Here is a 13391-nt window from a genome sequence, read left to right as displayed (position 1 = left end):
GTCGAAGATAAGTTCCTGGCTTAAGGATGAGCAAAGCGAATCGCTCCTCAATGATAGAAAGTAGAGTACAAAAGACAGGGCGAACTTTTAAGTAGCCCTAGGAAAAGGGCTCGTTGATTTACTTTCGTTTATTAACATAAGCCTTAAACCAATTATTAAGCATATTGCTGAAACATCTACTTAGATGTCTTCTGCTGCAAAATGTGGGGCGTAATAAAGATAGTACACGTTTTAGAAGGAAACAACCTTTTTTATTTTCTCTCATCACAATACCAACCAGAATTAAGTACCTTCAAAAAACCAAAAACCAAGAACAGATCGTTTATTAAAATTACCCTCTCCCTTAAAAGCTTTAGCTACAGTCTTTTAAAAGATAACTTTTTCAAGTATAGAGATAAAAGAAAGGTGGCCAGAAACTCAAATGCTTCAATTGGATTGTAGACATACTAATTTAATGTCCTTCTGACCCTGTGAATATACCAATGAATGAAGTCATTCTAAAACGTTAGGGTTATTACAAAACTTAAAAATAACTCCAAAGGCATCTTTCTCAGCACACCACATTCCAAGAACAGGATAATAGTGCAGGAATCTTCCTTTACCATCTAAGAATCTCCTATCTTCCCAATACATCAGGATTTATTTCAGAATCAATATTGACATGTTATATAGTCCAATCAAGAAATACCATTGAATGGAATTCCATTCCTCAATATTGTTTTGTGACTTAGCATTATGGATAATTGGAAAAAGGTTGGAGTTCACTTGTCTGATTCAAGTTTCTTAACAATTTAAGTTTATCCCCAGGTATTTCAGCAATAAAATCACCATTCCATCCATTTTATTAAGCCAGTTTACATAACACATTCTTACCATGTACAAACAAGGTTCATTAGATTCATTTGGTGACATCTGAATTGCAGGACTAACTGCAGTTGCTTCTAGTTCTCGGTCTTATAGAGTTCTGCATCTGCTTAGATCAGGGTTGTTAAACTCACAGCCAAAGGGCTGGATGCATCACAGGCTGGCCATGCCCATGCCTGGTTTAGCAAAGGGGGGAAAATCATGATATGCCATGTGATGACACGAGTTTAATACCCCTGGCTTAGATAATAAACTACCATTAGCATTAAGGAAAGAAAATTCTATGCAAACTTATAACGAAACAATATATATATTTCAAACAGATGTGGCCCAAACAATACGCCATCCAGTTTTATACTCATTCTTTACAAAACTGCAAATAAAATTGTCACACTTCTATAGTGAAAAGGAGGTATGGATAGACAAAGGAATGAATAGAGCACAAGAATGTTTGCATTCATTCCATCAGTCCTGCCATGCTCCCCGTAAGAGATAAAAAAAAACAAAAAACAAATCAGATGGGTGAACATAAGCCAACAATTGCTTCAAGCTTATTCAGAAGTGCATTTCACAAACATAAAGTAATAACAGAACCTTCATTTTGGTTCCCGAAAAATAATGGCCCAATTCAGACAAACAAACCGAGTGCAAAATGAATAGTCTGACAACATAAAATATTCCATCATTTTGCTACTCCCTTTTGTATACTCATTTTTGAGGATGACCTGTCCATTCAATTTCCCCTGGGTTCCAAACAAAGATAATGTGGCTTAAACTTTGCAGCTTAGAACCACTGCTTGTTAAGTATGACAATAACTATCCAGGATATAAAAAATTATAGCCAAATGCGCAAGGGGAAAAGAAGAATTTAAGCAGTTTATTCTTTGATAAAGCAGAATATAATTTACTAGCCACAAATTTTAATGTCTGAATAAAGCCTTTTTTTTCCTCCACCCCTCCCAAACTGCATCCCATATTTAGAGGAAAAGACAACAAGGAATGGTTTCCTAATTTTATAAGGATGATTATGTAGCATTTGCTAGATAGCCAAGGATTTGGCAGATAGAAACCCCCAACAGACTTAACCCAGAAATGTTAGCAACTTTATTTGGAAGGGTATTCCCATGAAATCAGTAGGATTTTCTTCCAAATAAATGTAATTAGGATCTTATACAGAAACATGTATACATGGGCATTTACAAGGACATGACAGGAGATGACAAAATGTGTGTCATGTTGACATGCAAATGCCAACTTATGTACAAATAACAGATACTGAGATGCAAGTAGGTGGCATCTGCATAATGTATGTATGTCATAATTTTGGTTTCACTGTGGTTTGCTGCAGATACTGCTGCATATATCCCATTGAATGCTGCTAAATTTAAGTTGCACTGTTTTAAAAGCAACCTTGCAACGGCTTATACATTCAAGGTAATAAGAAAATGAAGTACTGTCAATGCCAGAAAATGGTGAATAGATTTATACAGGAAAAATTAACTTTAACAAGATAGAGGAGAAGAGCATAAGTAAATTTCAATACTTAATCATCTTTTATTAGTAGCCCAGTGATCAGCACATTAATCCTGTAACACAGATTTCTTTCAGAAAGAATCCTATTAATTCCACAGCAGCAAATCCCCAAATCAAACTGCATCCTATTTATGATGAATATATAGAAAAGGAGAATTGAAATGAGAGACTCCAGATCTTCTTATTCAAAACATTCTCCTGAGTGATGCACTGGTGGTATTTAGAAATCAGTGCTAGTACATATACAACAGTTAAAAATAACAAGTTTTCTTGGTTCTGATTTACTGTGAAACTGGCTACACAAAGTTCCAATCACCTTTCAGAAGAGAGTCTAATTTTGAAGAACATATTTAGTCAGGAGAAAAGTTGAAGACATGGTGCCTTCTTCCCCTCTCTGCAAATACAAAACACACTTTTCATGTAGAGCTAGAGAGGGGGGCTGGTCTTGACTATCTGGAAAGAAGGCAGCATCTTCCTGGGGCCAAAACGCTTCACTGAGATCACCACAGGTTGACATGTTGAAGGAGGAAGAAGAGCTGACATAGTGGGAGGTAGATGGCACAGATCCTGGCAAGTAACCAGTCTGGTGGAAAGGGCCAATGAGAGAAGAGAAGATCAACGCAGACACCTGAAGTGCCAGGAACTGTTCCTGGGAGAAATGCAGGCTTTGAGCTGATATTATTACTCTCTTTTTATACCAGCTTCTTGGCTTCAAAGAAACTCTTGAGGTGTCTCATTTGCCAAACTCCAATGACTACAAGAATGAGAGTCTGGACTATGGACCACCAGAGAACCCTCTGATTTGTGCTTTCACTGGTTTGCCGGAAACGCTCCTCTCGCCACTGAGAAAAGAGGGAAAATATTATTGAAACAACATTAAAATACAATGGGATATATTTTCATGGAGAGTTTGGGGCAAAATATAGAAAACTGTGCATACCTTCACCAATACCCTCATAACGATAAGGTGTGTGGGGTGACCAATTTCTTCATGGTACTTCCTCCAAAGAGTTAGGCCTCTTCCCCAACTTTAGAACTTCATCTATTCATCTAGCCTAGTCTTCTAACTAGAAGAACTTCTCTAGTCAAAACTTTAACTGTCAAGAAGCCTTGCAAAAGTTTCTCATTAAAGATTGCCCAGTAAACTTAGTGAAATGAGAGAGCTTATCTTTTTGAGAATTCCTCACTGATTAAAGAACAAAACCAAACAGCCAGAATAAGTGGACAATTTTCTCAATGAATAATGGTAAGAGTCCCAAGTCCCACAAAGATTTGTGTTGGGACTGTTGCCTTGTAACCTGTTCATGACAAACATGACTTAGGGTAAGCAGGGAGTTGGCCAGGTTTGCAGATTACATCAAATTATTAAGGGTAATGGTGGTGGTGAAATTCAAATATGATTTGTGAAAAGCCCAGACTGATCTCTTTAACTGAATAATTGGGCAACACAATAAAAATTTAAATAAGTGTAAAACACTAAACATCTGGGCAATTTCCCCATACATTACATTTACAAGTATCCTTTTTTCTGGTTCATTACAAATAACACAGATAAACTGAAATATAAAATAAATTGTGACATTAGTTGTCTTGCAGAAGAGCAACAACTGTAAAAAGATTAACACCTGCTTGATGAATGAGGGTTTGTAAGAGAACCAAATGCCAGACTAATATGGCTCCTGACCTCATCCAATAGTTAGATATTTTAATGTCCCCTATCCCAGGTAAAATTTCCTTGCTATCTGTTGCCTAGTTCTTTAAAAGGATAAAAGTTCATGTGGCAGTTGCACATCTGGTAGGTTGAACTGCCACAGAGCTATAATCCTGCCTTTCTTACCCTTTGGTAGTTTTGTTCTTTCTGGATCTGTTCTATCTGCTCCAGAAGCTGGCGAACACGCAACTGCAGCTCACTCAGCTTGTCCTTAGCTGCAATCTCAGCATAATCATTGGCATGTTCCCCAACTTGGATGTCAAGATGGACCCTCTGCAAAAAAAATATTAAAATAATAAACCTTTCGAAGTGCAAATACCAATGACAGCAAGATGCCTTAATAGCAAGCATGAGGGGGGAAATCTTCTCTTAATTTAGCAAATACCTTACCAGCATGCCTCCTGCAAAAAGGGAAAACTTTGTGGAATTGGAGTGCAGGCAGATCTGATGCTCTCCTGGGGTGTGTGAAGTAAAGATAAATCTGCCCTCTGAGCCATACTGCCGGGACAACACCACCTGTAAATGGAACAGATATATGAGAAAGCACTTGAGAACAGTCAGACCAAAAAGATACGCGTACAGGATTTCAATCTCAGAAAAAACTAAGCATTTTCTTGCAAACCTTTTCACCATATAGTAGATATTAAATGTTCTAAATGCAATCATTTCAGCATAGTTCAATATTCAGGATTTCATAATATACAGGCAGTCCCTGAATTAAGAACATCTGACCAGGTCTATGCTGAAGCTCTTCCCTGTGAGGAATTTACCAACTAATATCCCATTCTGTTGCAATTATACATCCTTATTATACACATTTGTTATTCAGATTTCTTTCCTACTGTTTTTCAAAAGTTCATGTGAAATCATGGGTTTCGTAGGAAGACATCTGATTTAAGGACAATCCCTAGATTTAAAGATGCAACTTTTGTGTTTTTAATGAGCTATATTTATACAGCTATTTAATTTATACAGCTTGTTTTCAACCGTCCCTGGATGCATTGCATAACTTCAATGCTTCGCTGGCTCAAGAAAGGATAACACAGTCTGCCAGTTTTAGTAACAGGCAGCCCTTTTGTAAGTAGAAGTTCCAACTTAGGTACAAATTCAGGTTAAACACATAGAGAACAGAATTCATTCTTAACATAGAGACTATAGTTCATTTATTAAATTATGAAACATATAATATTAAGTATGGGAGGAAATCCATTATTTGAAGAATGATGTTTGAAATAATCAACTGTACTAAGCTGATGATAATAAGGGGCAAACAGCATGAACTTTTGTATAGTTTATCTTACATGTTGTATAATTTTATTAGGGAAAATTTGGAATTTGTTTTCTTTTACTTCTTAATGAATTTGCTAGGTAACAGGTTATTTCACTTATTTCTGTTATTATGTACCATATACACTTGTGTACTCTAATAAAAAAAAAAGGAATGAAGGATCACAAATGTCATACTTTTATTTTTCATTCCAGATTAGTTTGCACTGTTTTCCAAAAAGGAAAAGGCAACTGATTTTTTTAAACCACTCTGAAAGGAATGTCCTTTTGATGTGAGTAGAAAGGTGACCAGATTCGTTTAACTTTCTGAAGATACAGAACAGTAAACTGCCTAAGAATAGCAGTGGCAAAGTGTACAGATGTGAGAACGGATCTGGACAGGTTGGTTTTACATATGGTACAGTCACAAATTCCCAGGCACGACATGCGCACCTGTGTTTACTCCCACCCAATCCAGTACTTTGCAGCATGTGTTTGTTGAGTCTCTGGCGTCGAGTGTAGAGTTTCTCCCGATGTTCCGCCATGTGACAGAGCCCCAGAGGGAAGAATGTACCCGAGAACCTCACTGAGATCATGTGCTTAAATATACCTTTTCATCGGGGTCCTTCACTTCCACAAACATGCCCAGGCCGGGAGTAGCGGGAAGGTACTCTTCTCGCTGCTTATCGTACAACTGCGTCCGGTAATTCCCTGCGTGGCAGAGGGGGTAAGTTGGCTCCGTCCGTTCATTTCCAAAGCCCACCACCACGTCCTACACACACGTATCCCCGAACCCACCACACGCCTCGGCACATGGAAGTCCGTTCCCCCCCCCCCCGACTCCTTCCCCAACTCCCTCCCTCGATACGATCAGTCCTCCCCCGCGCACCGATGACCATGGTCTCGTCCGGGATCTCCTCGATGAAGCATTTGCGTTCCGTTTCGCCCAAGTGGAAGTAAAGGCCCCACGCACGGGGGGCGACCCCGGCCGCCACAACCACCAGCAGCAGGAGCACCCTCGACCGATCACCGGGAGCCGCCATGATGCCGCGCTTGCGTCCTGCCTCCGCTTTCGCGCCACGTAATCGCTGCACAGGAGAGGGCAGGCCCCGCGTCGCCGAAAGACTACAACTCCCAAGGAAGCGAGGGGCGGGGGTGTGTGGAAGCCTCGAGTGCGGATTGGAGCGCTTTCTCCCTCTCCCTCTTCAGTGGTTGCTACAATAGGTTGAAAGCGAAGGAGTAGCGGAGAACCCGAAACATTCATGTTCGCAGACCAGCACCCTCAGCGGTTCTCTCCCCTGGGCCTGACCGATATATAAGAAGAGCCCAAGGCTATCTTAGTATTGTAGCATTGCCTTCTACTGTCTTGTCCTCGACTTACGACCAGAATTGAGTCCCCCAAATTTGTTGTTAAATGAAACATTTGTTGAGTTTTGCCTCATTTTACCACCTTTCTTGCCACGGTTGTTAAGTGAATCACTGCAGTTGATCAGTTAGCAGCCTGGTTATTAAGTGAGTCTGGCTTCCCCATTGACTTTGCTTGTCAGGTCACAAAAGGGGATCACATAACCCTGAGACACCGATACCGTCATAAATATGACTCAGTTGACAAGCGTCTGAATTTTGATAACCCACAAGGATGCTGAAACAGTTGTAACTGAAAAACAGTCATAAGTGACTTTTTTCAGTGCCATTGTAACTGGGAAGTACACCCCAAAGAGCAGTGCCAAAAACCTCACAGCAACCACAGAAAACAGTGCCAAGAGACTCCAGCCAGCCCTTCCCCCTTTAAGAAAACCAAGAAGCACCAGCTGAAGGAAAAACTCAAGAGCAACCTGCTAAAGGCTGTTACAAATGTAACAAAGCTGACCACTTAAGTAGAGCCATTAAGGGGAAACGAGCTAAAAATAAACTCCCCTTTTCCTGCTGGACAGGATTAAATTCCAAGGACCTGAAAAACTAAAGACCTGGGACCAAGATTAAAAGGAAAAGAAAACCCAGGGCAATCAGAAACCCATCAAAACCCAGGAACTTCAAAGGGGAATTAAGCATAAAAGGCTCAGATTCACACTCCCAAATTGCTTGCAAACCAGGAACGCTCCAGCTGTGTCACTTTTTGCTTCTTGCCTTCCTACATTAAAAGAATTCCACTTTCTGGCAGCTGGCTTCTGCATCTATTTCTTCTCAGTATCTGTGTCCCAGCTGGGAACGAACTGGGGAAATTTCTTCCAACGTAACTTTGAATAGTCACTAAATAAGCTGTTGCAAGTTGACTATCTGTGCCAGCTACGAAATGTGATTATTTTGGGTCTTGTGAAGATGAAAGAGAAATGTATTTCATTGTGTTTATTTCATGTAGTTGAATCAGTTTTGACTCCTGGTACTACCCCAACTAATCCATATAGTTTTCTTGGCAAGGGTTTCCTATGTGATTTGCCATTATCTTTTTCCTAGGGTTCAGAGAGCCCAAGATCACCCATTTGGCTTTATGCTTAAGGCAGGACCAATGATATTAACAGCCTTATGCAAACTCTGAAAATACGTACATGTGAAAAATATTTTTTTAAAACCCTGAATTGCTCCATTATTCACACTTTTTGATCCCTAAAACTTCCCCAGCATGGAATTAGGTCCTTGCTCCTCCCCAATCTATTAGTACCAATTGCAGCCCGTCCACCATTCACTTATTAAGCATAAAATTAAGACAAACCACCAGGATAAATTTTCCATTTTATTTCACATTGTCTTTCTTCAATTTATCATCTTCCATATGCACACATAACAATGTGGCTATGATACACTTCAATTCTGCCATTAGAATCAACTAGTTTAGATGTTTAATAAATGGGGCACATAGTTCATATTGTCTAGAAAAATCAAGCCCCCGCTCTCCCAAGCCAATGCAGTCACAGATGTCACATTTCATGGATGCCAGTTGTTTTGGTGCAAGTTAGTTTCACTCCCAGCGAAACAGAAATAGCTGGTATTAAAAAAAAGATTCCGGAATAAGTGAAACTATGAAATACATTCATTTCAAAAAAATAATTTTCTTGAATTAAGTTTATAGGCCACAGCAAGAAAACCACCCTCCACATAGCTGAACTACCAAAATACTCTTAAGAGTAACTGTGGAAATACTATCTGAAGTGCAAAACATGCCTCTCAGAGAAGAAGCAACATTTTCTAAGTTTGAACCATACTGTTATTTGCCTGTTTTCCATAAAAATATTTTATAGAAGGACTGAAGGTTCCATACAGCTTCCAAAATGGCAGGCTCCCAAGTACAGTACAACCTATATTCCGGATTGTGTGACACAATTGCTTATTGTTGCCAAGAAAAAAAAGGGATATGAAAATATTCCATACATTTCTCTGAAACAGCCTTTTAGAAACCAGAGTCTATACAATTCTCCCTCCCCCTGTAAAAAACATCCCCAGCTGCCCCAAATTTCAGCCTCCTACACCTTAGTAAAATCGCTTGTTCCGCTCCTGGCGTTTCTGGAAAACCACAGCCCCCACCACAGCACATACAATGATGCCAAGCAGAGAACATAGTAATAGTAAGAACACTTTCCAGCCTGTCAAGGGCCCACTACGAAAGTTTCCTGTTGGATCATCTACATTATCTGAAGAGGAAAAAAAATAGAAAGCTGAGTTATAGAACATATTACATCCTTCTGCTACATAAAGAATAATTTAACATAGATTAGGAAAATTCTGGATTATGCAGATTACATAGAATAGCTGTCCCCTCCAGAGCTTGTGAAAACCCTCCCAAATTTCTTTGCAGAACTGCTAATAATCATTTGCTGGGTAATGAGGAGAAATAATCTGAAACAGAATTTTTCAGAAACAAACTTTGCTCTCTAAGATTCTGGTCCAGCTGAGACACTATGGTGAGCCCTTTAACTGCTTCAATGCAGCACACATAATTGCAGACAAAAGTATAGGCATTCCTGGTCAAATTATACATTTAAATAAATCTAAGTAAACAGATACTGGTTCTATTGTACCAATGTCTATATGGTAAAAGTTAAACAGAATATCTCCTTGCAAATCTGAACGCATATTTACTATTTATGAATAGTTTTCAGAAATTCAATATAAGACAACCTAAATATGGTAAGTGCAGATGTTTGACAGAAGTTTCTCTTGTATGCCACCTAAGCTCACAGTGTTTACATTGGATATCACTATACATCCAATAAATATATAACTAGTTTATAGTTATATGATCACCTGGTACCTAAACCAAAAAGATTGCCTTCATTAGTCTATAGCAGGGGTGTCCAAACTTGGGAACTTTAAGACTTGTGGACTTCAACTCCCAGAATTCCCCAGCCAGCATGGCTGGCTGGGGAATTCTGGGAGTTGAAGTCCACAAGTCTTAAAGTTCCCAAGTTTGGACACCCCTGGTCTATAGCTTCAAAAGTGAAGTACTTTTAAGGAAAGTGATGCTGTGGGAAACTGATCTCCCATTTGCTTCATTGAACATTCAGGGTAGAAGCATTAGGAAATCACCTTTGGGTGATTTGAAAAGACTGACGCTGGGCTCAATCTTTGTCCAGTCAATGTTTTCGTCCTCTGGGGAATGTTCCACCATCAACTGAAATAGCTTCATTGAAATGATATCATGATTATCTGGAAAAGAAACCAAGTTATATTCACTGTACAGCTAATTAAAATTAAATGACAGAAGATCTTACTCTAAGTAAAGGTTTCTTATTTTAAAAACTTCTCGTAAGTTTTCAGCAATACAAGCAACTGACAAGTAGTAAATGTTAATTCAGGTGATAATTCAGGTTTAATTCCTTGACTTACAACCATTTGTTCAGTTACATCAGCACTGAAAAAAACTGATTTACAACTGGTCCTTGCATTTACAACCACTGCAGTATCCCTGTGGTTATATAATCAAAATTCAAGCACTGGTATGTGTTTATTATGGTTGCAGTGTCCTGGGGTCATGTGATCACCATTTATGATCTTCCTGTGTAACTTCTGACAAGCAAAATCAGCGGGGGAAGATGGAGTCTCTTAACTGGATGATTCGCCTAACATCTGCAGTGATTAATTTAACAATCATGGCTAAAAATTCCATGAAACCGGGTGCAACTATCGTACTTTACAATCCACTTGCTGTAACCCTGTAAATTCTAGTCCTAATTGTGGTTGTAAATCATGGACTACCTGTATCTTGTGCACTTTACCAAATGCTGTCTCTACTTTATGTGAAATAACACATGCAAATAGCACAGTCACTTTAACTACTAGCAGGTATTTCTCACCAGATAGATCTCCTGTACCAGCAGAAGCCCCAAAGAAATAACCAGTGGGTAATCGAACTCCTGCAACATCAAAGCAGTTTTTCCATTCATTTTTATCCTCCACATCAGTCATCACCTGCAACATAAAAGTCATCTTCCACATTAAGGATAACTTAGTTTTTACACTTCTCAGACAGTTGGAAAATCCTATGGAAATGTACTAGAACTAGAAATATATAAATTGGTAAACTCAAAACTATGTTATCAGGATTATTATATTCATGTTCACTTTTTACATTTCATTGACTAGAGCTGTAGCAAACATAATGCAACTTATTCATTCTAAGTTAGTATGGAACCTCCATGGACATTAATTTGTGTAATGTGGTAGAATGTCATGTAATTCATGTGCATTTTGCATCCAGCACCCACCATCAGGCTTACCGTCAGACGCCCCCGAGAATATCGGACAGCCAAAAAGGTGTCGTGGTTCTGATTACGAATGTCAGCTGTGCAGCCTGCCAGCTCAGTCCAGCGACCATCTTTACTATGGTCATAGATCAGGGATCCATTGTTAACCATGGCAGAAATGTAAGGAAACACACGCTGCAGAATAAAATGAATTTGAATCAAACTTGTCTCTGTGATGTTCAAAACTCATACCCTAAATATTTTGAAATCTGTATGCATACAGAATCTCTACTTATATGGGATTGATCCTGCAGGAAAAGCAAAACCCAGTGTTAGCCTTCAAACAAAGCTATTATCATTTACCTCAGTAGTTTCCTCATTGGGATAGGTGTCCAGGAAAATGGCCAATCCATGAAATTTGTCTTTACTGCCAAATACAGGTCCTAGTGTGTGTGTGTGATAAAACAGAAAAATATGAATAAGGGGTCCATGTGCTTTTGAAGAGCTAAATTAAACCAATCTTCAAACAGAACACTGATCAATTTAAACATTTTACATGAAGTCATTTTGGAATAGATGACATATAAATATGTATAATGAACAAACAATGCTTGCTAGCCAGAACAAATGCTACCCATGTAACAAAGCCATTCCAATGGAAGATTCTGGAGATTATCAGCTAACATTCCATCAGTGGATAACCTATTATTTCATGGCATAAGACCAGGTTATTTGTGGGACTGCCTTTCCCTGATTGTTTCTATTTTTCCCATTAGATCTAGACAGAGAAGTATGTTGCAAGTCCCATTAATTTAAAGAATATTTCATTTTGAGGGACCCACAAAGTAGACCTTTGTGGTTACTGCCCCTGCCCTACAGAAAACTATTTCCCCTGAGATGTGAATGACTTTGACTTTCAGTAGGCCCTTAAGTCATTGATATATTTATGGGGACGATGGTTAAAATGCTAGCTGTTACGTGCCTATTGTTTCAACTAGAATATGTCCTGCCAGGTTGATTGCAACAACTGGAAAAAAATCTATTAACTTGTATTAAAAATCCCAAACCCATGACAATGGGATATATTCCAAAGTATTAGGCAGATCACAGTACCTGCAGTAAGGCGGTCCTGAGTGTACCACAGGGCAAAACCATCTCCATGGAGATTCTTCTTCCCTGCCCCATGAACTTTAAAATGGACATGAAGCTCCCAATCCTTCAGAAAACAGGGCTAGAAAAGAAAATAGAACACCCCCCAAACAGCTTTTCAGGAAATCCAACATGGAAAGCATGCAGGCTGCAAATCAGAGTCTCACCCCATCCTTTCCATGTAGAAATAACACTCACCACCCGGTTCCAGATAGAACCTTCTTTGCTGCGCTCATCAGGGGTCAGTCGAACATACTGGCTAGTCAACATTGTACTCCCTTGAAAATCCCAGAGAGGCATTGAACTGGAGCCAACCCCTAAAACAGAGGATACTACAGAAATAATGAACTGTGGAGGACATTATTATTATGTTATTAGGGGACATTTGATGTTACAAGCGAGCCGTAGGCAGGTAACAGGTTATCTGAATTAGGCTTGATTTTCTCAGAAGTGGGAATTGTGTCCTTTGCACTTCTCCTTCTGCTACTACTCTATGGAGGTCAGAAATGGAATCTTATTTATTGCCACCAGGATTTTCTTCTTAACTGGTGAAATTCATACACTTCTTAAATACATAAAACAGTGTCACCTGCTATTCATAATTATTATCATCATCATTATTGATGGGTAAATCTGCTTAGGGCCAAAAAGGTTTGTGAAGTTTTACGGGCCAGGTACCCCCGAGAAGATGTGTGTGAACGGGCAGCGCCGCCCCCAAGAGCCTTTCGGTTTTCCTTCCCCTTCACGAAGGGGCAAAACCAAGGCCAGCCCTTGTATCCACACAGGCGAGCCTTTGAAACAGGAGAGGTTGGCCACCAACGGGCTCAAGCGTGAGCGCGGGAGAGGAGGGAGCAGACGGACGGGTCAGCAGGGTGGCAGCCCTGCCCTCCCCACGCACCCTGATAAGGCTTGATAAGCGAGTGTTCCCGTTTTAGATGCTCGTTGTTGCCATCTGTGAGCTCCGCGGCTCCTGGCGGCGCGGTCCCGGCCAAGAGGAGCGGAAGAAACAGCAGGGGTGACAGCACCATGCTGGTCGCCAACCCCCGCAGGCACCAACTCCCGGACGCTCTACCCTCCTATTTCCCTCTGCGCGGCTTCCTCCTTCCGGTTGACCCCTAGCCCGGAAGTAAAGTCGACGCCCGCGAATTTGTTATCTCCACGCCACCAGCTCTCTTGGCGGTTTACGAGAT

At 40.0% G+C, this 13391-nt stretch overlaps 2 protein-coding genes across 2 annotated transcripts; both read right to left on the bottom strand.

Moving 5' to 3' along the window:
- Window positions 1–229: 229 nt before the first annotated feature.
- Window positions 230–6488, bottom strand: TMED9 (transmembrane p24 trafficking protein 9). Its single transcript, XM_081968348.1, has 5 exons — window positions 6264–6488; window positions 5985–6085; window positions 4499–4624; window positions 4235–4381; window positions 230–3239 (listed from the first exon to the last, which is right to left on the bottom strand). Exons 1-5 carry the CDS (start codon window positions 6415–6417, stop codon window positions 3090–3092), a joined length of 678 nt encoding a protein of 225 aa, XP_081824474.1. The 5' UTR covers window positions 6418–6488; the 3' UTR covers window positions 230–3089.
- A 1599-nt stretch (window positions 6489–8087) lies between these two features.
- Window positions 8088–13329, bottom strand: LMAN2 (lectin, mannose binding 2). Its single transcript, XM_081936287.1, has 8 exons — window positions 13100–13329; window positions 12400–12518; window positions 12166–12283; window positions 11416–11495; window positions 11086–11247; window positions 10663–10777; window positions 9896–10015; window positions 8088–9000 (listed from the first exon to the last, which is right to left on the bottom strand). Exons 1-8 carry the CDS (start codon window positions 13227–13229, stop codon window positions 8840–8842), a joined length of 1005 nt encoding a protein of 334 aa, XP_081792413.1. The 5' UTR covers window positions 13230–13329; the 3' UTR covers window positions 8088–8839.
- Between the last annotated feature and the right edge of the window lie 62 nt (window positions 13330–13391).

Source organism: Natrix helvetica (genome assembly GCF_964273705.1).
Source record: "Natrix helvetica genome assembly, chromosome: 1".
NCBI lineage: Eukaryota > Metazoa > Chordata > Lepidosauria > Squamata > Natricidae > Natrix > Natrix helvetica.
This window is presented reverse-complemented; position numbering and strand designations above follow the sequence as displayed.